The following is a 25,906-nucleotide window of genomic DNA, read 5'->3' as shown; positions in this document are numbered from 1 at the left end:
AAATTACCTCCGGCGCCGTCAACTGGGGTTTAATTCTTCTCGTCGGAGTCAAAATGGAGAACCCAGAAAACAAGGCGAAATCTGAAAACAAGGGGAAGTCTGAAAAGAAAGGGAAATCTGAAAACAAGGGGAAATCTGAAAACAAGCCAAGCACTCAGTCTCAAAAGCATGCTGCAGCCGGTGATGAGGACATGGATCCAACGGTGACTCCAGTTCCCCTTTTCTATTAACTTTTTGGTTTTTGGTTATGCAGTAATTTTTTTCTGAAAAAAATGTTTTAGATTTTTTTGGGTATAAAAATAGGTCATATTTGTTAGTTTATAAGAATGATAAGGATACAGGGAATTTTTTGTGATATTTTTCCAGTTTAAAAGTTGACAATAGTGTTTTAAGTGTTAGATTGCTAAAGAGTAAGAGGTGGGATAATGAATAAACGCGCGTCTTCTGCAAAGCTGCTTTTCTATGATTTACATGGTGGAGGTGCCAAAGTTCAAGTTATGGCAAGTGCGAGGTGGTTATATTACTCATTCATTTTGCTGTTTTCTGGGTTTAATTTATGCCAAGAATAGGTGGATGAGCTTCCAGTGTGCTCAGTGCTACATACTATATATTTCATATGAATATATTCTTCTTCATCATCATTAAAGGACTTTGTGGTATTCTATCATATGCTTTCTCTTGGTCAGTAACCGGGGGGGTGGGGGGTGGGGGATATTTCTCCTTCTTTATACAAATCTCCTTCAATCTTCCTAGAAAAATTACAGCATCTGTTATAGTCCCACTCATAACTTCGAGGCATCCAGTTCCTCCTGGGACGCATTCTTACAACTTTATATCTTTATCTTAATTGTTCCTTATATTTATTTGAATCTATAACAAAAAAGCCGTAGATGGCCAAGGCAACCTAGTAAGTGCCTTTTGAGAGTAGTTGTCTGTTGGAGCCAAAGGGAGGTATTTGATCTTTGTTATCCTTTTGTTTTAGTACCATAGGCTATAGATCTAGGAAATGCATAAACCAAAATTCTGTAAATGTGATTATAACATGTTTGAAACTTCATGGCTGAATCAGTGGCATCATCAACAGTTTCAGTGCATGTTCTGAAATTCTTGTCTTAAGACCCTTGTGTTTGTTGAATTGCTTAAGTGATCAAGTTACTTTTTATCACTGAGAAGTATTATGTTTTGATGTATGTGCAGGGATTCTGAATTGAATGAAGACGCGTTTATTAAATTTCATTCTGGTGTGAAGCGTGGAGATATTGTCGGAATTACTGGGTGTCCAGGTTTGGGATTCGCTAGGTCTTCTTAGTTTATGGCAGATGTTCTCTGTGATAGATTTGGTCATGGTGTTAGAAAAACAAGTTTCGATGGAAGAGAAAAGTTGCTCTCATTATCACTCCTTCACATGCTTAAGCACCATAGATTAATGTAGGGGAAAGGTACTGAAAACAAAAAGGTGTTAACATATCCTGCATCCCTGAATCTTAGAAAAGTCATTATGGTGGCATCCTGTATTGCTGTACTCTCACGCCTCACTGTACTTCAGTCATAGGCCAAGAATTTCTAGAATAGCTTAGTTGTACAAAGTTCCTCCTTATAAGAACTCAAAGGACTAGTAAAAAACTATAAAAGGATATCATTTCAGCATTAATGTTGAATATAAAACATTTCTTGTGTTTACGTGCACTTAGGATTCTGGGTTTTGCTATAGTTTCTCACTTCGAATACTATTGTCTGCACCAAAATTTCTAGGTGAATATCTTTCTTGACATGGTGTAGTTTATGCAAAGATCCCAGGCTGCAGAAGATGATAATACCGATGTTTGTTTTAGTAATATATTCTTCTAATTCTTCTTACCTCATTCATCAGGAAAGAGTAAACAGGGAGAGCTGAGTATTTTTCCCAAATCATTCGAAGTGATGTCTCATTGTCTTCATATGATGCCACGGCAGAAAGGCGCCCAGACGGATACAACTAAGGTCAGCTAATTCTTTTTGCATTGTGTCTAAGACCAGTTTAATTGAACGGTATCTGATTGTACTGCAGAAAATTGAAGCATGGGTCCCGGGAAGTGGCCGAAATCCAGATACATATGTTTTGAAAGATCAGGTATCTTATGCCTTTATTTTCTTCATAAAGTTTCTTTTGTCAATTGCCTTGCTTTCTTCCTATTTCCTTTTAAAAGATTTTATGCCTCTGATGTGTTGTGGCTCATTTATTCTTTACGTCCAGGAAACACGATATAGACAGCGTTATTTGGATTTGATGCTGAACTTAGAGATTCGGTACATATTTAAGACCCGAGCAAAGATCATATCTTATATTCGAAGCTTTCTTGATAATCGTGACTTCTTAGAGGGCAGTGTTTATGAAGTTGTTTTACTTTGCCTTTTTTCATTTGAGATTATGAGCTTAGCTTGAATAAATTAGTTAAAATACACAATCCTATTTGTAACAGGTAGAGACCCCCATGATGAACATGATTGCTGGTGGAGCAGCCGCACGCGCCATTTGTGACCCACCACGATGATTTGAATATGCGGCTTTTCATGCGTATTGCTCCTGAACTATATCTTAAAGAGCTGGTTGTTGGTGGATTGGATCGTGTCTATGAGATTGGGAAACAATTCAGAAATGAGGGAATTGACTTGACACACAATCCTGAATTCACCACTTGCGAGTTCTATATGGCATATGCGGATTACAATGACTTGATGGATCTAACTGAAAAAATACTAAGTGGTCAGTACCAAAAAACTGGGATCCAAATATTGTAGTGGAAACTTATGTATATTTAGTCTTTTCGTTTTATTTATTCTGTTATAGTTTATCTTACTAACCATACATGAACAGGGATGGTGAAGGAACTTACAGGTGGCTATATAATCAAGTATCATGCAAAGGGGCTGGAGAATGACCCCATTGAGATTTGACTTCACTCCTCCCTTCAGGTTTGGAAGCTCTTCTATTATGTCGTGTTCTGCTTTTGTTTTCAATGCACCAAGATACTTATGCTGTTTGCTTCTGCAGACGGATTGATATGGTAGAGGAATTGGAGAAGGTTGCAAACTTGAATATACCCAAGGATCTCTCAAGTGTTGAAGCTAACAAATATCTCATAGACGCTTGTGCAAAGCTTGAGATCAAATGTCCTCCTCCTCAAACAACAGCTAGATTACTTGATAAAGTATTTTTTTTCCTTATCTCTTCTTGTAGCTGATTCTTACGGATGCAATCTAGAAACTTGTCTTATAATACGTCTAGTGCGATATTGTGATGCTCAGGAATCTTTTTCAGTTTCGGGGCTTTGCTTCAGATGAATAGAGGAAAGGGGTTCTTATGGACGAGGAGATCCACTTCTGTTCTCTCCACGAGAACCCCACATGAGGCAGCAGAAGGTTAGGGTAAAGAAAGAGAGAGGGCAGTGTGGAAAAATTAGACCAAAAAGGGAAATGTTTAGAAAAAAAAAAGAGGAATGCGACCTATCATATGTTAGAAGAAATAAATAGAGATGAAAAGGATTGCTGGCATTTTAGTGCTATCTTAGTGTTAATATCCTGCAATATTTGTGTCATTTTTCCAACCCTCAGGGGTTGGCCCGGTGGCAACAGACTTTAGCCTCGGGGTTTGCTCCCTTTCAAGGTCTCAAGTTCGAAACCCACTGGGTGCAAACAATTTCTGAGGGCCATCGGACTGGGTAAAACCTGAATTAACAGTGGTGCACTTGCGGGAAACTCCTTGCCGAGGGCCTGTGCACCCCCGGGATTAGTCGGGGCTCTTAGAGACTCGGACACCCGGTGCAAATAATAAATAAAAAAATATTTGTGTCATTTTTCCTGTATTATGTGTTATTGGCAATAGAGGTTTTCGTGAATCTTAAAAATGATATCCCTAGTTGGAGCCTCATTGTTAAATTGGTTGTGAATCAATTTGGTGTATGTCTGCTTTTTTGCATCTAACTTTGAGTAATATGTGAATCATTTTGCTGTATGTTTGCCTTTTTGCATATCATCCCCAGAAATGTTTAAAGTTATTTCCTGTTGTACATTTATTGGTGATACTTCAAAAAACATGTATTTATGGGAGTCGGTGTTCTCATTCGTTTGGCACTACATTACTGCTATTTATTACCAGTTTTTTCACCTAAGAAGCTTTCTAACATTGCTAATAATTCTCCTTCATCTTTGTTGTGAATTCAGCTTGTAGGGCACTTTCTGGAGGAGACATGTGTTAACCCTACTTTTATCATCAACCATCCAGAGATAATGAGTCCTTTGACAAAGTGGCATAGATCGAAACCAGGCCTGACAGAACGTTTTGAATTGTTTATTAACAAGCATGAAGTATGTATTCTGTCAAGTCTTTCAAACTGTTTTTAGCACTCCCAATACAAGCTGTAATGTGCTTCTTCTCTGTTAAATTACTTGACAGCTTTGCAATGCATACGCTGAATTGAATGACCCTGTTGTCCAACGCCAGCGTTTTGCTGATCAACTCAAGGTATCTGTGGGAAGACTGCATCCTGATTTGGTTGTTGTGTTTGTGCTGTGTTCATCTTGTTGTGTCATTTCTATTATGCGCCACTACTTATTTTAGCATGATTAATGTCAATTCAGGACCGACAATCAGGTGACGATGAAGCTATGGCACTGGATGAGAACTTTTGTACAGCTCTTGAATATGGATTACCTCCTACTGGTGGTTGGGGATTGGGTATTGACCGACTTGCAATGTTGTTAACAGATTCACAAAACATCAAGGTTTGTTCCTTCACTTGTTTTCTTTGTTAGTAAGAAATGACCACTTAGTTCTACTCTATCTCGGAATGTTAGAGTATCCACTTTGGCTGAGGGAATGGGTTGTTGTTTCCTATTAGGACTTAGACAATCCTCACCTCATGAGACTGAGTTAAGCCTAATGTATATTTTTTTGACCTGGTATCAAAGCCAAAGCCAAAGCCAGAATAATGGGTGTTCTTGGTTTATCCAGTGGTGGGTCACCATGCTGTCCCTGTTCCAGATGTCCAACTCTAGGCATCTGGGGAGCTTACAATATTTGACGTTGGTTCAGAAAGTGGATTGTCTCGTTATACGATTTCAGACAATTCTCACCTCATGATCTAGCTTTTGGGGTTTAGTTAGACTCAATGTGCATTTTATTTTAACTAGGATGAAATGGCCATTCAGTTCCAATTAATTCTTTTGATGTTCTGTTTCACATCCATTTCTAAATGGATGGAGAGGAGGCATTCGGAGAACAGGCCACTAGGGTAGTGCTGGTCATTTACCAGCTTAGTGTTTCTTTGCATTTTCGCTCACACTCCTTTTATTGTGATTTCGTTTTGAGAAAGCTAGTGTTTCCTATCATTTAAATTAGATACTGAAATCTTTTTTTTCTTTCCCTTGTTATAATTTGTTCAACAGGAAGTTCTACTCTTTCCAGCCATGAAACCACAGGATGAGCCACCTTCCTAGGAAAGGTAAATATTTCCTCCATTCTGTCCTCTGAATGATATTTGCGGGCATTAGTGTGATATTAAACCTAGTAAACTGATAGATCAATTGAATATCTTTAGTCTTGGTAGGTGGAGTTACTTCCTGTGTGCAATAGTTGTGCAATAGTCGAGGCGCATGAAAGCTGCGCTGGACAACACTATCATAGATTGTAAATAATATCCATGTTAATAATATTGACCAAGCAGTGGCTTTGGGTGACCTACTTTTGAGGAATCTTTTCAAAATAATTCACTAGGTTGTTCTTGGGTGGTGCTAAATCGTGGTCTCTGCTTAGCTGTAGGAAACAAGAAAAATTTGCTTATAAATTTCTGTTATGATCTTATGTTTGAGCAAGGGTTAGCTGCCAGTGAAACATATTTAAAATTCTCATAGATAAATATTTTTCATTACATTATGCATGTGAAGTTGTCTTTATTTGGTGGAATAATATTGATAACTAAGAGAAGAATGAGTGATGCTAGAAGCTCTTAAAATCCGTCGGTGACTCCTCTAAAGCTGCTTTGAGAGTTGAATTGCCAGACGTAGCACATGTTTTAAAAGCAGCTTGATGATGTATCCTTAAAAGAGCGAGTTACATGATATTGCATTGTTAATTGGCAAGGGATTTGTGGGGGGAATTCTTATGTCTTTTATAAATTGGACAATGCTCTGAACTGTGGTTTGATGCTTGCTTGGCATGAGTTGGTGATAACAACATGATAGGGGATTCAAGAATTACTAAAGAAAAACAAGAAAATCAAGAAACGTGCGGAAGCTAAAAACATAGAGAAACAAAAAAAGACGGAAAATTAAAGATAGATTGAATTCAAGAAAGAGTTCTTGAAGTCAAGAAGTCTATTCTTGAAGTTGAATCCTAACAACAACAATTAGCTAACAAAGAACTAATCGCCTTTGGTAGAGAATTAAAAACAAGAGATAGATTGTGAAACCTGACCCTTTAGAACAACAAGAACAACAATAAGCCTAAACTTATCACCTTTCTTGAATACATAGAAGTGATGTAAGATTTCGAAAGAGTTTAATCTTACCACCTTAAGTTGAGTCTTGAAGGTTGAAGAATAAATCCAAGAGTAGCCACACACAAGAGTGCAAGAAAAATATCATAATTTTTATTGATAATAGTCTAAATGTAAAAGCAAAGAAGATACCCCTTTATATAGGGAAGGGGTCACGAAAATTCTACCTAAAAAAACAAGGAAATAAAGTCCTAAACTACTTTGGACAACAAGTCCAACTACCATAGGAAAAGGTAAAACTCTAGGAAACAAAAACCAAGTCAATCTTGGAAAGTAATTCCAATAATCTTAGGAAAAGAAAAACAAAACCTTAATTACCTAGGAAAGCATCAAATATGTCCTAACAAACTATGAAACAAGATAAGGAACTTTGACTCCTCCTATGTCTTGGTCGCCCCTCCTTGAGCTCCTTTGTGAGTTGATTTAGGCGCCTAATTTAGGCCCTCTTAGGCTGGTGCGTGGACCCTAATTTACCTCCTCTTGGACTTGGACTTGGACCATGAAATGAGTGTAGCACTTAGCTAAATCCTCTCCATAATTCTTGAGCTCTTCTTCCACCATTAGCGCCTTCTTGATCTCCCATTGAAGCCCAACAACCTTGTCTTGCTTCTCCTTAGCTTGAGACCTTGTGAATGGCTTTCTTGGTGCTTCTAAAGCTTTATCCTTGTCCATGAAGCTATCATTCCCCTCCTCTTGAAAAGAATTCATCCTCAAATTTGAACCTACATCAAACAAGGATAAGTAAGCAACATTGAAAGTAACACTTACTTGAAACTCACCTGGAAGGTCCAATTTGTAAGCATTATCTCCAATCCTTTCAAGTACTTTAAATGGCTCATCTCCTCTAGGGTGCAATTTTGTCTTCCTTTTTGAAGGAAATTTCTCATTCCTCATATGAACCCAAACAAATCACCAGGCTCAAAGATAACTAATTTTCGACCTTTATTTCTTCGTATTGTTGTTTGCTCATTCTTCCTCTCAATTACAAGTCTCGTATGCTCATGAATAGTCTTCATAAGATCAGCTTTCTTTTTTCCATCAAGACTAACCATCTCATTAGTAGGCAAAGGCAATAAGTCAAGGGGTGTAAGGGGGTTAAAGCCATAAACAATTTCAAAAGGAAAATAACCAGTAGTTGAATGAACAGTTCGATTGTAAGCAAATTCTACCATAGGCAAGTGATCCTCCCAATACGTTAATTTTCCTTTTAGAACAGCCCTTAACATATTTCCTAAGGTTCTATTTACTACCTCAGTTTGCCCATCAGTTTGTGGATGACAAGAAGTAGAAAATAACAATTTTGTTCCCAATTTTCCCCAAAGCACACGCCAAAAGTGGCTTAGAAACTTAGCATCCCCATCACTAACAATAGTTCTAGGTATACCATGCAATTTAACAACTTCTCTAACAAATAAATTAGCAACATGAAAAGCATCATTGGTTTTTAAACAAGGAATAAAACGAGCCATTTTTGAGAACCTATCTACCACAACAAAGATGCTATCCTTACCATACCTTGTTCTAGGCAGTCCTAACACAAAGTCCATAGAAATATCAATCCAAGGTGAAATAGGCACAGGTAATAGCGTGTATAAACCATGTGGCAACACTTTAGATCAAGGCATTGAGCACAAATCTTTCTACATCTTTTCTCATATTAGGACAAAAGAAATTTTCAGCAAGGATGTCAAGTGTTTTAGGCCCACCAAAGTGTCCCATAAGCCCCCCCACGATGTGCTTCCCTCACAAAACTTCTCGCAAAGAACAATTAGGGACACAAAGCTTATTCTCCTTAAAAAGAAACCTATCCTTCATATTATACTTCTCAAAAGCCCATTTAAACATGCTGAAAATGCTACATCAAAATCAGAATCATCAACATATAAATCCTTAATATGATCAAATCCCATTAATTTAGAAGTAGGGGTGTGCATTCGATTTATCGATTCGATTTTGACCCTTATCGATAATTACTTATCGATTATCGATTTATACATATGCTTATCGTTATTGTTTCAATAAGGTTTCGATTTTTTCGATTTCGATTTATCGATTTTTGGGGCTTATCGATTCGGTTATTGATTACACCAATAAGAAAATTTGCGGGATTCCACGGAAAGTATATCGCTATAAACACGCCTAACTTATATGGCCCAAAAGAAGCTAAAATAAGACAAACATCGTTTATAACATAAAAATTGTGTCAACAAGCACATGCAACGAGACTAAAGTAAGGGATCAAATGTATGCCACCAACACTCCAACAGTATAAAAAAAAATACATCATCGCGGCTAATTCTATTTTCCATTAATTTGAACTTCATTCCCTTGAGCTTTAAATATGATCATTCCTTAAATGTGATAGATGAAATAATAGGGTTAGGGACTTAGGGTAAAGGAAAGGGTATTATAGAATAAGGGAAAAAAAAAATTAAAAAAAAATTATTACTATTATTTTTTTTAAGTATTTCTTATCGGTTTATCGATAAACCGATAACCGAAGAGGACAAAATCAAAATCGAAATCGATTAATCGATAAGGAAAATATCGAAATCGAAATCGATAAATCGGTAAACCGATATCGATAAACCGATAACAAATAATCGATTCGATTTATCGATAAACCGATTCGAATGCACACCCCTATTTAGAAGTAAGAGCAGAAACAAGAGCGTACCTTCTTGAAAGCGCATCAGCAACTATATTGTCTTTACCTTGCTTGTAGTTAATCACATAAGGAAATGTCTCAATGAATTCAACCCGTTTGGCATGTCTTCTACTCATACCTTGGCTTTTCAAGTATCTTAAGGACTCATGGTCAGTTTTTATCACAAACTCCTTTGGCCACAAATAATGCTGCCATGTAGCAAGAGCCCTTACCAAGGCATACAATTCTTTATCATAAGTAGAATAATTCAATGCAGCCCCATTCAACTTCTCACTAAAATAAGCGATTAGTTTAGAATCTTGCATTAAAACAACCCCAATACCTCTACCAGATGCATCACATTCAATTTCAAAGGATTATTAAAGTCAAGTAATTGTAACAAAGGAGCAGAACACAATTTATCCTTTAAAATATTAAATGCATGCTCTTGTTCTTTTCCCCAATTAAAGACCTTATCCTTCTTAATGACTTCAGTTAAAGGAGCAGCAATTGAACTAAAATCTCTAACAAATCTCCTATAAAAGTTAGCAAGTCCATGAAAACTTCTAACTTCAGTAATGCTCTTAGGTTCAGGCCAATCTTTAATCGCTTTGATTTTATCTTCATCTACCTAAACACCTCTAGAACACACAACAAAACCCAAGAAAACTACCTTATCTACACAAAAAGTGCACTTGAATAGATTTGCATACAATTATTGCTCCCTAAGCACATTACAAACTTGTTTCAAATGTTCGACATGCTCTTCTAAAGATCTAGAAAAGATCAAAATATCATCAAAATAAACAACTACAAATTTTCCATGAAAATCCTTAAAGATATAGTTCATTAACCTCATGAATGTACTAGGTGCATTAGTTAACCCGAACGGCATCACTAACCATTCATACAATCCATATTTAGTTTTAAAGGCAATTTTCCACTCATCTCCAGGATTCATTCTAATTTGGTGATATCCACTCTTCAAATCAATTTTAGAGAATATTTGAGAACCATGCAATTGGTCAAGCATATCATCTAAAGGAGGAATAGGATGGCGATACTTTACCGTTGTTTTATTGATGGCGCGGCAGTCCACGAACATCCTCCAAGTGCCATCCTTCTTTGGCACCAAAAGCACGAGCACAGAGCAGGGACTCGTGCTTCTCTTACAAATCCCTTATCAAGTAACTCCTCTACTTGTCTTTGCAATTCTTTTGTTTCTTCGGGATTGCTCCTATAAGCCGGCCTATTAGGAATTTGTGATCCCTGCACAAAATCAATTTGATGCTCTATTCCTCTTAAAGGTGGTAAACCTTTAGGAAGATCCTCGGGTAAAACATCTTCAAAATTCTGCAAAAGGTTAGAAATAACACTAGGCAAAGAGGATGTTAGTGAATCATTATTAAGCAGAACTTCCTTATAAGTGAACAAGATAATAGGCATCCCCTCTTTTTTTTTGCAATTAAACACTCTTTGGCTTTTTGCAAGGCTCACTTTTTTTTCAATCTTAGCCTCTTTCCTCTCACCAATGCTTTTTTTTTTCCATTCTTCCCCACCTTTTCCTTTCTCTCATTGCTGCTGCTCTCTCTCCTCACACCTCATTTTATATTTTTCCTCTTTTTCTTTCCCTTTAGTCTCTCATTTTGATCCCTCCCCATGTTTCCCCGTTGATTCTTTCTATCTTTTTTTGATCTTTATACACTTGGGGAGGAGTTAAAGGTGCAAGAATGTAGTTCTTGCCATTATGCTCAAGAGTGTATCTATTTTTCCTCCCATCAAGCACTCCTATCATACTGCCACGGGCGCCCCAACAAGATACGACATAGAACTTCGTCAGCGTACCTTCCAATCTTAAAGGAGACCATGCATTACTTATTCACCTTAACCTCTCCACTATGGCACCATCATTGAACCATTGCAACCTATACGGTCTAGGGTGCTTCGTCCATTCCAACCCTAACTTTTCCACCAAATATGCACTCACAACATTAGCACGACTGATGCAAGATCGAGAATGCTAAAAATCCAAGAAATTCAAGAAGCGAAGAATCCATCCAAGATTAGGATTTCTTTTCCTTAAAGATTAGGATTTGTTATTTCTTGTTTCCTAGTAATTTAATTCTTGTTTTAGTAGGATTATATTTGTAGTTCTAGTCAAACTAGGATTGTTAGTTGGTATCCCATTCTTACTAGAATTCTTTTTCCTATTTTAGTTAGGATATGCTTTCTTAGCGTTATTCTTATTCTAGTTTAATTAGGATTAGTTTTCCTTAACCTTATCAATTTTACTCATTGTAAGGCCTATTTAAAGGGCTCAATATGTTGAAAATAAAGGTTGGTGATTAGTTTTTCTAAGATATTGCTTCAAAAACGTGATTTACTTTTTATTTCATTGTTCTTCCTTTATTCAACGCTTCTTGCAATCTTGCGGGATTAGGGAACGTGTGGTGAGGTTTCTTTCCATCTTACATTCTTCTAACGTGAGTTTGAAGAACGCTTTCGCTAGTTTTGTGAAAACTTTAGTGGGGTGCTTTTGTTTTTCTCTCTTCTTTGTACTTGAGAGGTGCAAAGCCTTGAAAGTACATCAATTTGGTATCAGAGCGCAAGTTCCAGGTCCGAATTCTTGATTTGCTACCTTGTTCATCGTGTCACCAAACAAGAAAATACCAAGTTCGTGATTTTCTTCAATGGATCTTCAATTAAGAGTTCATAAATTAAGAACTACTATCATTGAACGAGACAACGAAGAAATTAAAGTACAGCTAGATGACTTGAAGGAATCAATGGAGAATCTGACTAAATTAGTTGAACGTTTGGTGTTTCAAAATCAGCCACCAAATCTATCACAACGCCTACTAACTCCGCCAGCACGACCACCTCCATCACCATATAACATACCAGTGCTACCGCCATGTCTACCACTTCGATATCCACCAATTCAACTTCAAAAAACAAGTTATATTGAGCAAGCTGAAGAGGTTAAAGCTGACCAAGGCACAAGGGTACCAAGGCACCATGCCCAATATGATAATTATTCAGATAATCAAGGGATTGAAGAGGACGAAGCTGATGAAGACCAATATCAAAGAGACGAGGAACATGCATTGGATCCAAAACTTGAGGAATTACCACCAAAATTTTATGACGATCCATTGGATTATCCGGCCATGTGTGTTGTTGACTTTTCGCCTTTCAGAGATGCTCAACTCAATATTAATTTGATTGTTGACTCAATCATCCCAAACAAGTCAGCATATTTGTTGGTTCTTGATAAAAGAAATTAAGGGAAATAACTGGGGAAGATGACAAGAAAATAAAAAGAGTATACTGGAATAGATGTAAAAGGAACTGAAGCTGAAAATTCTATGTTATTTTACTGCATTTTGGACTACAATTTATAAGAGAAATACTAATTTAAAAGACCTAAAAATCAGCACAAAATCTGCTGAAAATAACTAACTCCTAGAGATTAGTTCACTCCTAAAGACTAGTTCAAAATTATTTCAGATTCAAACTAAATTACTGCAGTTAATAACTCTTAAGCTGAAACAGTAAAATAATTTTACTGAGAGCAGCTTCTAAAGCATATTTTTAACACTCCTCCTTGCTTTTGAAGCTGCAAATTCTGAATTTGTGCCTTGTAAACCTTTAACTGGAAGCGACTTTATACGTAAATCTGCCAACTAATCTTTGGACTTGCAGTGAATCGAGTTCACTTCTGTATTTTGCTGCATCTCATGATTGTCAATGAAATAAGTTGGCTCGTTTTTCAGCTTCATTTGCATCTCGCCTTGAGACTTGTCAACTTTCTTCCAGATTTGCATTTTCTGAAATATTGACAACTTTTTCCTTACCTCATTTTCACATATGTCCTTAATTGGAGGATTATCAGCACTTTGTAGATTCTTTTGGCTCCATTCTTCATCTTCGGTTGGATCAAATGAGAAGTTTTTACCTCTCATTTTAACCTTTAAAATCTCAAGTCCAGTTGCATCATAAATGAAACAATATTTATCTTCAAAGGATACTTTAAATCTTTTTTCCATTAGTTGTCCAACACTTAATAAATTTTGATCAATATCAAGAACATTAGAACATCTGAAATTTTCTTAGTACCTGAATTTGTTGGGATTGCAACAGTTCCTTTTCCTTTCGCAAGAATATAATCACCATTTCCAATTCCAACTTTCTTATTTCCTATAGACGTGAACTCTTTGAAAAGATTCTGTCATATGTCATGTGGTTTGTACAACCATTGTCAATCCAGATTTTTTTGGTTGAAAGAATAGTTGCCACAAACAAGTGATCTTCTTCTTCTTCATTGGCGACTTGGGCATCTGCTTCATGCTTTTGATATTTGCCTTTGCAAATTACAACTTCATGACCAAGTTGGTTGCAAATTTTGCACTTTGCATCTGTCCTCTTCCAACATTTGAATGGTGGATGACCTTTTTTGCCATAGTGCTGACAAGGTGGGTCATTTTTCTTTACATTATTACCCTTGCTTTGAGTTTTGTGGTTGGCTGCCATGCTCCTTCAACCATATCATCTTGCCTCATAAGCCTCCTTTGCTCTTGTGCCTGCAATGTATTTAACAATTCTGCCAAGGTAATCTTGGATAGATCCTTTGTATTTTCCAAGGTAGTTATGGATACTTCATATTTTTCAGGCACCGTAACAAGAATTTTTTTAACAATTCTTGAATCTTTAAATTTAGTACCAAGCAATCTTACCTTGTTAACAATGCCAAGCAACCGATCTGAGTATTCTTTGACAGTCTCAGATTGCTTCATTTTCTGCAACTCGAATTCCCTTATTAAATTCAACACCTTCATGCTTCGTATTCTTTCATCTCCTGTATATTCTCCCTTCAGATAATCCCATATTTCTTTTGTTGATTTGAGAGCCATAACTCTCGTGAAAATTGTTGCAGACACACCAGCAAACAAAGTTGCTTTCGCCTTTGATTTCCTAGTTTTCTTTTTCTTGTGACTCTTGATCTGGGCCACGGTGGGATTGTTAGGCAGCGGAAGAACATCATAATCCTCTTCCATGACCTCCCAAAGATCTAAAGCCTCCAAGTAAGTCTCCATTCTCACTGCCCACAGTTGGTAATTTTCACCATCAAAGAACTCATTTCAGTCTCCATCTCACTCAAGAAAAAGATTTTACTTAGGTCCCTTAAGAAGTTGGCTCTGATACCAATTGTTGGTTCTTGATAAAAGAAATTAAGGGAAATAACTGGGGAAGATGACAAGAAAATAAAAAGAGTATACTGGAATAGATGTAAAAGGAACTGAAGCTGAAAATTCTATGTTATTTTACTGCATTTTGGACTACAATTTATAAGAGAAATACTAACTTAAAAGACCTAAAAATCAACAAAAAATCTGCTGAAAATAACTAACTCTTAGAGACTAGTTCACTCCTAAAGACTAGTTCAAAATTATTTCAAATTCAAACTAAATTACTGCAGTAAATAACTCTTAAGCTGAAACAGTAAAATAATTTTACTGAGAGCAGCTTCTAAAGCATATTTCTAACAATATTGCGTTAATCCTAAAGTCCATAAAAATGAACAAGAGGAATAACCTAAGAAGGAGTGGATAATGGAGAGTTTGAGGTATATTGGAGAAATAAGATGTGTTCACCTCATTAATATATATCACCATCATCAAAGTGACTGTTGGTGTACAAGCATAGCAATTGATGCAGTCTCAAGAAGAACGTCGATCTCTATGCTTAATTCAAAGTTAGACATGGAGTTGGCTAAGTTTCATGAAGTTCCAACATCAATAACTTCATATCATAAGTTGAAGTTTGAGAGTCAACATAGAAAGATTACATGGAAAGACTTGGTAGAAAGTTGAAACTTAGAAAGTGGGATTTAGTTTGACCACATGCTAAGTTTTTATAATAAACTAGCAAAATGTAATTTAAAACCTGGTGAACATTGGGTCTCCATTCTTACTATAGCAAATTTTGTGCCATCTATAAAAGCTGTTAGACTCGAGGACGAGTCTTTTTCAACCAGAGGAGAATGATGCAAGATCAAGAATGCTAAAAATCCAAGAAATTCAAGAAGCGAAGAATCCTACCAAGATTAGGATTTCTTTTCCTTAAAGATTAGGATTTGTTATTTCTTGTTTCCTAGTAATTTAATTCTTGTTTTAGTAGGATTATATTTGTAGTTCTAGTCAAACTAGGATTGTTAGTTGGTAGCCCATTCTTACTAGAATTCTTTTTCATATTTTAGTTAGGATATGCTTTCTTAGCGTTATTTTTATTCTAGTTTAATTAGGATTAGTTTTCCTTAACCTTATCAATTTTACTCATTGTAAGGCCTATTTAAAGGGCTCAATATGTTGAAAATAAAGGTTGGTGATTAGTTTTTCTAAGCTATTGCTTCAAAAACGTGATTTACTTTTTATTTCATTGTTCTTCCTTTATTCAACGCTTCTTGCAATCTTACGGGATTGGGGAACGTGTGGGTGAGGTTTCTTCCCATCTTACATTCTTCCAATGTGAGTTTGAAGAACGCTTTCGCTAGTTTTGTGAAAAACTTTAGCGGGGTGCTTTTGTTTTTCTCTCTTCTTTGTACTTGAGAGGTGCAAAACCTTGAAAGTACATCAACGACTCCCATTATCAATTATCATAGAACAAATTTTATCTTTAATCCCACACCGAGTATGAAATATGTTTTCCCTTTGTTCTTCATTAGAGTCCCCCAAATTAATGTGCATAAGCGTCCTAACCACAAAATTCACCCCGCTATCAATGTACTCCATCTCTTTCTTCACTCTCTACAAAGTTTTCTTCTTGTTCTTCACTTGGTTCACTTTTTTCACTCTCATTTCCCCCATCCTCTTTGATTAGAATGTTTTTTCTACTTGGGCATTGAAAAGCCTTATGCCCTCTCCCTTGACACTTGAGACATTGAATAGAAGAAGTAGAAGTTTTAGGCATAACAAGCTTACCCCATCCTTGTATTCCAATTTGCTCCTGCCCTTGTCTTCACGGAATTTAAGAGTAGGTGTCTCCTCATATTTCGGCCATTGCTTCTTTGGAATAATAGTTGGTCGGCTTTTCCATGAGCTAGATTGCTGTCTCCTTTTGTTTTGTCTTTCTACCTTTATAGCTAATTCAACTAACTCATCTAAAGTTACATATTGTTGTAATTCGACTACATCAGCTGTTTCCTAATTTAAACCATTCAAATAGTCTCCTCTTCCTCTACACAATTAGCTTGGATCATAGCCATATCCATTGCCTTAAAGTATTCATCTACAGACATTGACCCTTGCCTCAAAGTTTGAAGACGTTGTTGTAGATCTCTTTGAAAGTGTGATGACACAAATCTCTTCCTCATTACCCTCTTCATCTCAGCCCACGTAGTAACGAGTGCTTGTCCTTCTTGCAATCTGTCCCTAGAAAGCTTTTTCCACCAGATTGCTGCATAGTCAGAAAACTCAACAGCAGCAAGTTTAACCTTCTTACCCTTCGAATAGTTGTGGTAGTCAATGATGGCTTCCACTTTTCTCTCCCAATCAAGATACAAGTCTAGATCCCTTGTTCCCTTAAAAGATGGTATCAGAGCCCAAGTTCAGCGGGACGATCATGGAGATGGCGGAGTGATGGTGCGGGGCGGCACGCACACAAGAAGCTAGTTGCGGGCTTCTGTTGCCATAATATTCTAACAATGAGGGTGACACACAGTAATCTCGAAAAATGACTTGTGGATCATGGTAGTGGGCCACGTGGAACTTAGTTCGATGGGGAGATTGTTGGGTGTGTGAACAAAGTCCCACATTGGTAGCTGAAAAGATTGGGAGTCTACATATAAGGTGTAGGGATCTCTTAATGGTGTGAGGCCTTTTGTGGAAAACCGTGCGGGCTTGGCCTAAAACGGACAATTTCACACCATATTAAGAGTGTATTTGGGCTAGTTTAGCCCAACAACCATCTTCTAGTCTTCCTCTTTGTCCCCTTCTTCCTACCCTATCAAAATCAATATCATCGATAGAGTTTTCATGATTTACAATGGGAGCGGGTACATTTCTCCTAGCTTGGGGTCTAGCGTTATGTCCCCTCCTAAGTTCAGTTATTGTAATATTTTGCTCAGCAATGGTGGCCCTCATCTCTTGGAATTGCAAATTCCACCTTTCAAATTGTTGGTTCATAGCTTGCAAGGTGAAACCATTCATTCCTTTAATTTCGGCTTCTTGAAGAACCCTTTGTTCATCATCACTACCTGTACGAGACATTATACAACAAAGCAATATATATCTCTCAATTTGGCTTTTCCTTCTGATGTTCTCACCTCTCTTGCCTTTTTTCACTTAATGCAACTCTTGGTCGTTAATCTTTAGATTTATCAATAAATCTTACTAGTCACAACCCTTAGTGATAAAGAATATGGAATTAGAAAAAGAAAGAAAAGTGAATGATCAAACCTAGGAATAATAGGAATTGGTTAGTAGCAGTGTTCAAAAAAGCGCTCGCTTTCTCGCTTTAAGTGAGAAGCGAAGCGAAGCGTAGGGTCAGGCGCTTCCAGTACCAAAAGCGACGCAGGTACTGAAAAGCGATCGCTACTACCTAAAAAAAAGCGGAAGAAGCGGTCGCTTCTTGAAATAAAAGCCCAACCGTGTCTTTTTCAATTAAAAGACCCAAAATCCAGTTCTGTTTTTGTCATTCTTCAGCAGCAACGTGAACTAGGGTTTTGAAGCAGCCCTTTCTTCTTCAAAAAACCAACAAGTCTTTCTTCTTTTTCTTCAACATTACAACAAACTATCAACATTACAACAAACTAGGGTTTTTCTTCTTCTTCTTCAACATTACAACAAGTCAACAATAGCTTTCAAGTTTCAACAGGTATGTTTTTATTTTCATTCATTCTTCTTCTTCTTCTAATCTTTTTCTTTTTCTTTTTCTTTCTAAACGTCCAAAAAGCGCCGAAATGCTGGCGAATTTTTGCAGAAAATTTCTGCCCTGTTTCTGCCCAGAATCTGCCCAGATTTCTGCCAAATTATATATTTTTTATTCTTAGTTCTTATTGCCTTTCTTATGTGTTATGTAGTTGATATTTTAATGGCGCCAAAAGAAGATAGGAAAGACCCAGCTTGGGCTTACTCGGCAAGAGCTAGCGAGACCAACAAGATGGCCATTAGATGTCTTTTTTGTGATAAGATTACAAATGGAGGAATCTATCGTCAAAAAGCGCATCTAATCGGTGGTGATCCAAATGTCGCATCTTGTCCTAAAGTTCCGGGTCATGTGAAGGAAGAATTGAAAGCATACCTTCAAAAAAAGAAAGAGTTAAAGACTCAAATGATTCATGAACAAGAACTTTATAATCTTGATGACGATGATGATGAAACAGAAGAAGGTGACGATGCTTCGTCGCTTCCACCAAAATCACAAAAACGGGGAAGGATGCTTCCACCAATGTCTTCTAGTTGTGGATCTACTGGCAAGACCAAAGGTCCTATGGATTGTTACTTCCCGCAAAAATCTGGAGATAAGGGAGGAAAAAGTGGTAATCCTCAAGTTGATGCAAAAGCGATTTTGAGGGACCGTGCAGTAACCTTTTTTGCCCGATGGATGTATGATGCAGGTCTTCCTTTTAATTGTGTTAATTATACTGACACTTTTGCTGCATTTATTGAGGCCGTAGGCCAACATGGACCAGGAATGAAGCCTCCAACTTAGTATGAGCCATATCTACAAAAAGAGGTGGCAGAGGTGAACAAAATCTTTGAGGAGCACAAAGTAGAATGGGAAAATCGTTGAGGAGCACAAAGTAGAATGGGACAAGTTTGGTTGTTCTATTATGATGGATAAGTGGACAGCGAGAAATTTTAAAAATGATCATCAATATCTTGGTGAATTCTCCTAAGGGAAGCCTGTTTCTTGAGTCCGTTGATGCAAGCGACTCTTCGACTGATTCAACCAAAATGTACTCCTTGTTCAAGAGTAATAGACTCTATTGGAGCAGAAAATGTTGTTCAAGTTGTCACGGACAACGCCAGTGAAAATGTTAAAGCTGGTGAGTTGATGTCTGCTGCGTACCCGCATATCTATTGGACTCCGAGTGCAGCACATTCTGTTAATTTGATCTTTGGTGATATTTTCAGGGAAAGACCCTTCAGCACTGTCTTTAATCAGGCAGTTAGAGTGCATTCCTATATTGTTCAAAGGCCTTTATTATTGAACAATGATGAAGAGATTCACTAAACAAAGAAGCTTGGTGAAACCTGCAATTGCTACTGCTTTCTTGACTTTGGCTAGGATGTATGAGCAAAAAGGCAATTTGAAGAAGTTGTTTGGTTCAGATGAGTACACTAGCAGTGCCTATGGAAGGGAAGCTCGAGGGAGAGAATCTGCACATATTATACTTTCTACTTCATTCTGGAACAATGTGGTTCATGCATTGAAGATTGGTGGTCCTTTAGTTAAAGTGCCACCAATGGGCTACTTGTACGAAGCAATTGATTGGGCAAAGGAGGCTATTCAAGACTCTTCTAGTGATCAAAGAAAATACAAAAGAGTCTTTGAGATCATAGATAAAAGGTGGGATAGTAAGCTTCATAGCCCTTTGCATGCAGCTGGACTTGTTTTGAACCCGGAACTGTTTTATGCCAATGAAGAGAGGATTCTAGGAGATGAACCTTTGTGGAGTGGATACTATGAATGCATTGAGAAGTTGATACCTGAAGAATCCGTGCAAGATAAAATCACAGAGCAATTTAGTATTTATAGGAATGCTGAACAACTTTTTGGAAAAAACATGGCCATTAGACAAAGAACGACAAAGTCACCAGGTGAGCGAGTGCTTATATGTTGTTTTATAGTTAATAAGTTATTTCTTTATTAATATTATGTTTTGAAAATTTGTTCTACTTCTACAATTGAATGGTGGAAGCAATTTGCTTATTCCACTCCAGATTTACAAAAGTTTGCCATCAAGGTTCTAAGTCTAACATGTAGCTCATCCGGGTGTGAAAGGAATTGGAGCGTGTTTGAGCATGTAAGAACTAATAAGAAAGATTTAGTATATTGAGATAATTAAATTATATCTCAATTGTCTTAATCTTACTAATTACTTATTATTTGCAACCCTCAGGGGTTGGCCTGGTGGCAATTGACTTGAGCCTTGGGGTTTGCTCCCTTTCAAGGTCTCAAGTTCGAAACCCACTGGGTGCAAACAATTTCTGAGGGCCATCGGACTGGGTAAAACCTGAATTAACCGTGGTGCACTTGCGGGAAACTCCTTGCCGAGGTCCTGTGCACCCCCGGGATTAGTCGGGGCTCTAAGAGACTCGGACACCCGGTGCAAATCAAAAAAAAATTACTTATTATTTGCAGATTCATACCAAAAAGAGGAACAAACTAACCTTGAAGCGTCTCAATGATCTAGTCTTCATTAAGTACAATAGAACATTGAGGCGTCGTTACAACGCTCGCAATGTAATTGATCCAATTAGTTTGGACAACATCGATGATGCTAATGAATGGCTAACTGGAGTCCCGGAAGATCATGCAGATGGAGAAGTATTTGATGATACTTCTGGTATCACTTGGGGTGATGTTGCGGAGGCGCGTGGAATTGGGGAGAGGATTTATGGTTTGAGGTTGAGGGGGAGTACCTCAACTTCAAGTTCACAGAGGAAGGGAAAACAGGCAGCTACTTCGTCTGTAGTTGATGAAGAAGATGACGAGCAATATAATAATGATAGTGGAATACAAGAATTTGACAATCTTGTAGAAGAATAGGATGCTCATTTCGTGCTTTAATTGATGCTACTCTTGACAATCTTGTAGAAGAATATGATGCTTATTTTGTGCTTTAATTGATGCTACTCTTTAGTTTTTTAATTCAAGTATTGAACATTTGCTCACAATTACATGTGTTGTCTATGCCGTATTTTTTTTAAATTTTTCTAAAAAAAATTCCGCTTCACTTCAAAAAAGCGGGCGCTTCGCTTCTCGCTTTTCGTGAAATGGGGGTTGTCGCTTTTCCTCGCTTCACGCTATTTTTAACACTGGTTAGTAGAAAAAAAAAGGAAAGAATTTTAGGAAACCCAAAACCCACAAGAATAAGGAAAGAAGTTTCCTTAATCTTCAAGAATAAGGATCCCCTCTTCTTTATCCTTTCTTGGAAACCAAATAATACTTGAATTCTAAAAATAATAATGAGCAATAACACTTTTTTTTAGGATTGATTTTCGTTTTTTCTGGTTGCTCAAGAACCTCCAAGATTATCAAAGATTGAAATCTTGATTAGCCTATGCTCTGATACCGCTTGATAACAACGCGATAGGGGATTCAAGAATTACTAAAGAAAAACAAGAAATCAAGAAACGTGCGGAAGCTAAAAAAAATAGAGAAACAAAAAAAGGACGGAAAATTAAAGATAGATTGAATTCAAGAAAGAGTTCTTGAATTCAAGAAGTCTATTCTTGAAGTTGAATCCTAACAACAACAATTAGCTAACTAAGAACTAATCGCCTTTGGTAGAGAATTAAAAACAAGAGATAGATTGTGAAACCCGTTCCTTTAGAATAATAAGAACAACAATAAGCCTAAAGAAATGATCTAAGATTTCGAAAGAGTTTAATCTTACCACCTTAAGTTGAGTCTTGAAGGTTGAAGAATAAATCCAAGAGTAGCCACACATGAGTGCAAGAAAAATCTCATAATTTTTATTGATAATAGTCTGAATCTAAAAGCAAAGAAGATACCCCTTTATATAGGGAAGGGGTCACGAAAATTCTACTTAATAAAACAAGGAAATAAAGTCCTAAACTACTTTGGACAACAAGTTCAACTACCATAGGAAAAGGTAAAACTCTAGGAAACAAAAACCAAGTCAATCTTGAAAATTAATTCCAATAATCTTAGGAAAAGAAAAACAAAACCTTAACTACCTAGGAAAGCATCAAATATGTCCTAACAAACTAGGAAACAAGATAAGGAACTTTGACTCCTCCTATGTCTTGGCCGCCCCTCCTTGAGCTCCTTTGTGAGTTGATTTAGGCGCTTAATTTAGGCCCTCCTTGGCTGGTGCTTGGACCCCAATCTACCTTCTCTTGGACTTGGACTTGGATCATGAAATGAGTGTAGCACTTAGCTAAATCCTCTCCATAATTCTTGAGCTCTTCTTCCACCATTAGCGCCTTTTTGATCTCCCATTGAAGCCCAACAACCTTGTCTTGCTTCTCCTTAGCTTGAGACCTTGTGAATGGCTTTCTAGGTTGCTTCTAAAGCTTTATCCTTGTCCATGAAGCTATCAGTTGGGAGCTTTGAAAGAAAAGCTATAAACACCTCTTCTTTTTCCTGATTATCGAGAAAAGCCGAAGGGCCCGCGGCAAATGGTTCAAAACTCAGTGGATAATGGGCCTTCCCCTTTATCCATATCAAAATATCAAGCTTTTGTCTGCGGCAAGGTTCAAGCTGCCAAAACCGTTTTTTCCTTTTATTATAGTGGAGAAATAGGTGGTGTTCTGAAGGGGTTGCTTTTTCAAGATATAATCTAAGTTAACTTGCTGTGTACTTTGTAGCCTTGGTGGAAAGTAGAAAATGCAGAAACTATACGGTTTTCACAGGTTTTTTAAAGTCTGTGTTGCGACTTTGTGGAATATAATATAATGTCATCATTCGACGGTCTAAAAAGAGCAAGAATGAAATGTTCCATAAGGAGGCTTATTGTATTTCTAAGACAGATCTCATGTGCTTTTCCATTCAGCTATTTATTACATTCACACATTTTATTGAGTTTTCTTTTCTCCATCCCAGCAATAAAAAGCCTCGGGAGGAATCTGCCAAGCCTCATGATGGACAAGCAAAACCTCAGGATGGACCTACAACACAAGGTAGATAAATCTGGTAGACTGGTAGATAATGCCTGTCTTCCTTTTTTCCCCCTTCTACTGTCAAGGCTGGGAAGCCTATGAGCGTTTTTGTTTTTGCCTCTGCATGTAGACATAACTTTTCATGTCCTTCAGCTTTTGGCATGCGTAAATTTGTGTCTTCAGGAGAGAACTACCTACTAACGTGCTCATGCATTGGTACAGATGTGGAAAAGCAGGTGTCACAGCTCACAATGAAGATCATAAATATTTGACGTTGAGTTTCTGCTGCTCCTGGAGTAGCTTCTTTTTGCACTATCTTTTTGACGTTTTGATTTATGATAATTGTCAATTGTATGGCAAATGCTAGCCTTAATTTGTTAGTATTGGAAACTTTGGTCATACACACAACACGCACACAAGACTCAGAAAGTAGCTTCTGTTCTTAATTCTGTTAATGTTTTTTAAGTTTATAAACATAGCGATATGGATAAAACATCAAAGGCGGTAGAAAGGGTTTGTAATAGGTAATAAGTTACCAAGAAAAAAAAATTCAAAACTCATCCAGGTCTATTGATGTGGTCGCTATTCGTAATTTCTTTTGGCTCTCGGTTTGGAGTCTTCTATTAGTGCTCTAACTCATAGGTTTGGTCATGAATTTCTTTTATAGGTTGTTAATTCTTCCATTAAAGACCAAATCCAAGTTAACTTGCTTCAAACCTTCCAAGTAGCTTCAGACAAGTGGTCTTAGGTTTGGTCATGGATTTTTGTATAAGTGGTTCACTTTCCATTAGCCCATTGGTATAAAATTTGCTCTCGCAATGGTGTCATAGTGCTCTAGCAATGGAGATTTTGATTTAGGTGCTTTTTCTGTACATGTGTAACCTTAACATGTTTACAATTGTATCGTAATTTGACAAAATAGGATAATATAACATAAGAATAATTGCACAATAAAATGATTAAAAGGAGTGATGAAGCTTTATCCTGGAAATTGAATGATTTTATGGTCAGGTTGGCGCCTGCAGGTTTTGTTTTAGGTTCTCCCTATAACCATATCGTAATTATATAAACTCTTAATTCTCTAAGATGGACCATTATTGTTATCAGCAGAAAACTCGAGTTCATCAACCTCGTTAAACTACATATTAATGAGGTTAAATTCTGTGGTGGTACTTGCAAAAACATAGTTTAACAGCAAATGGAGCTAGAATGGACCACGGGACCTAGTGTTAGCCCCTAACTTTGAGACGTGACGGATGTCGGGCAGTTTCAATGTTGAGACGTGACAGATGTCGGGTAGTTTCAATGCCAAGGGCTTGTACATTGCCCCATGACATGGGTTCATGTGGGTTTTGACAAGCAATGTGCGGAGCTGGGAGCGTGCCTAAGTGCATGGACTTGGGCAGGTCAGCTGGACAAGGTGCCTTGAGTGATGGCAAGGCAGCCTTGGTTGTGGGAGACGGCTATGGAAGATCAAGGTAGGCAGGTGCATGGCACTTGACAAAGGCATGCGTGCAGGTCAGTGGGACGGCAAGGCTGTGACAAGAGCATTGTCATGAGATATATGTGCGAGGCATGGTCCAACAAGACAAGGCAAGGCAGACAAGACAAAGTGTGGGAAAAGTTGTAAAACAAGTGTGCAAAACATGTGACTACAAAGAAGTGTGCTATGCATGTGTTGTGGAAGCTAGACCATGTACAGTGCACATGTGACAGTTAGTTTGAAGGCTGAATATCACGATCCAAACCGATGGGCCGCGACGGGCACCCGGTGCCTTTACTCAATCGAGTAGCAACGTAACGTATATTTCGTATCATACTATCATAGGTAATTGGGCAAACATGGTCACAACTCGTAATGCATAACTACAAGTGGGAAAGCACTATATCAATGAACCATCTTTTTTAAAACATGAATACATATGGGCCGTCAAGGCCTCTGACATACTGTGCAGAATGAACCTCTGTCTATAAAGCCTCTAAGAGTATTTGACATCAAATGGGACAGGCCGACTTACCCATAAGTTTGTAACAAAATCCTGACACGATGACTCATAGAATTGGCTGCACTCCGAATGAGGTGGAGTCTTACCGATCCTTCGCTGAAAGCTAACCTCGTCTACTATGAGGGCTCGTCAAACTTATTGTCTATACCTGCAGGCATGAATGCAGCGTCCCCAACAAAAGGACGTCAGTACGAATAATGTACCGAGTATGTAGGGCACATAAATAAGTATATAAAAGACATGAAAGAAACATGGAATAAATGACACAACCTGTAAGTCTGGATAACTCTGTAAATCATGAAATACTTATAGTATCATGCATATGCGTATGAATGTCATGTCGTGCATAGCATGTGTTCATAACATCATCAAGCCTCTGAGGGCATCCCATCTATCATCTCGGTCACTATGGGCAAAATCATCAACGTATACCAACTGATCTAGTGGTGGTGCGTATATAACACCGTAACCTTTCCCATATCCCATATACATATAGTATACATATATACGCGTATATAACACCATCTTGTCATGTGTCAATGTAAATGAATGCAATGCATGAGAAGTACGTCAATAAAATCTTTCGGAGTATCATAAGACCATTATGCCTTTGATTAATATCATGAAGTAAACTTTATCAACTTGCGTATTTTCTGAGATCCATGAACAGGCGATAGAATAATAAGACACACGGGAGTTCAAGAACATTGGCACTTCTAATACTTCTATGAGTAGAGTCATTTATTGAAGTTGTGCATTTGCTCGTTACGTTTGTGTCGTATAGATCATGCCAAAAGGAAAGAAAGGATATCCTTAACATACATGGACCGATTCTCTTGACAATTTCCTAACACACATATTATACAA

At 37.5% G+C, this 25,906-nt stretch overlaps 2 protein-coding genes across 2 annotated transcripts; both read left to right on the top strand.

Annotated features, from left to right (window-relative positions):
* On the top strand, window positions 1-23,742 carry LOC109207149 (lysine--tRNA ligase-like). The gene is given in 17 exon segments (XM_019370029.1): window positions 1-203; window positions 400-511; window positions 1,198-1,283; window positions 1,871-1,980; window positions 2,048-2,110; window positions 2,234-2,363; window positions 2,464-2,507; window positions 2,509-2,743; window positions 2,855-2,931; window positions 2,933-2,952; window positions 3,032-3,188; window positions 4,201-4,344; window positions 4,433-4,501; window positions 4,618-4,761; window positions 5,425-5,480; window positions 22,978-23,054; window positions 23,256-23,742. Coding segments are annotated over 14 exon segments (1,416 nt in total). The 5' UTR covers window positions 1-203; window positions 400-425; the 3' UTR covers window positions 5,476-5,480; window positions 22,978-23,054; window positions 23,256-23,742.
* LOC109207141 lies at window positions 19,397-20,955 on the top strand. Its single transcript, XM_019370026.1, has 2 exons — window positions 19,397-20,003; window positions 20,600-20,955. The coding sequence occupies exons 1-2, from the start codon at window positions 19,397-19,399 to the stop codon at window positions 20,953-20,955; spliced, it is 963 nt and encodes a 320-aa protein (XP_019225571.1).
* Window positions 23,743-25,906: the final 2,164 nt, after the last annotated feature.

This window comes from Nicotiana attenuata, unplaced genomic scaffold (genome assembly GCF_001879085.1).
Source record: "Nicotiana attenuata strain UT unplaced genomic scaffold, NIATTr2, whole genome shotgun sequence".
NCBI classification, from domain to species: Eukaryota; Viridiplantae; Streptophyta; class Magnoliopsida; order Solanales; family Solanaceae; genus Nicotiana; species Nicotiana attenuata.
This window is presented reverse-complemented; position numbering and strand designations above follow the sequence as displayed.

Coding starts and splice junctions, on each gene's coding strand:
- LOC109207141 (XM_019370026.1), top strand. CDS start 19,397: ATGATGAAGAGATTCACTAAACAAAGAAGCTTGGTGAAACCTGCAATT. Junction 20,004..20,599: donor AAGAACGACAAAGTCACCAG/GTGAGCGAGTGC, acceptor TCAATGATCTAG/TCTTCATTAAGTACAATAGA.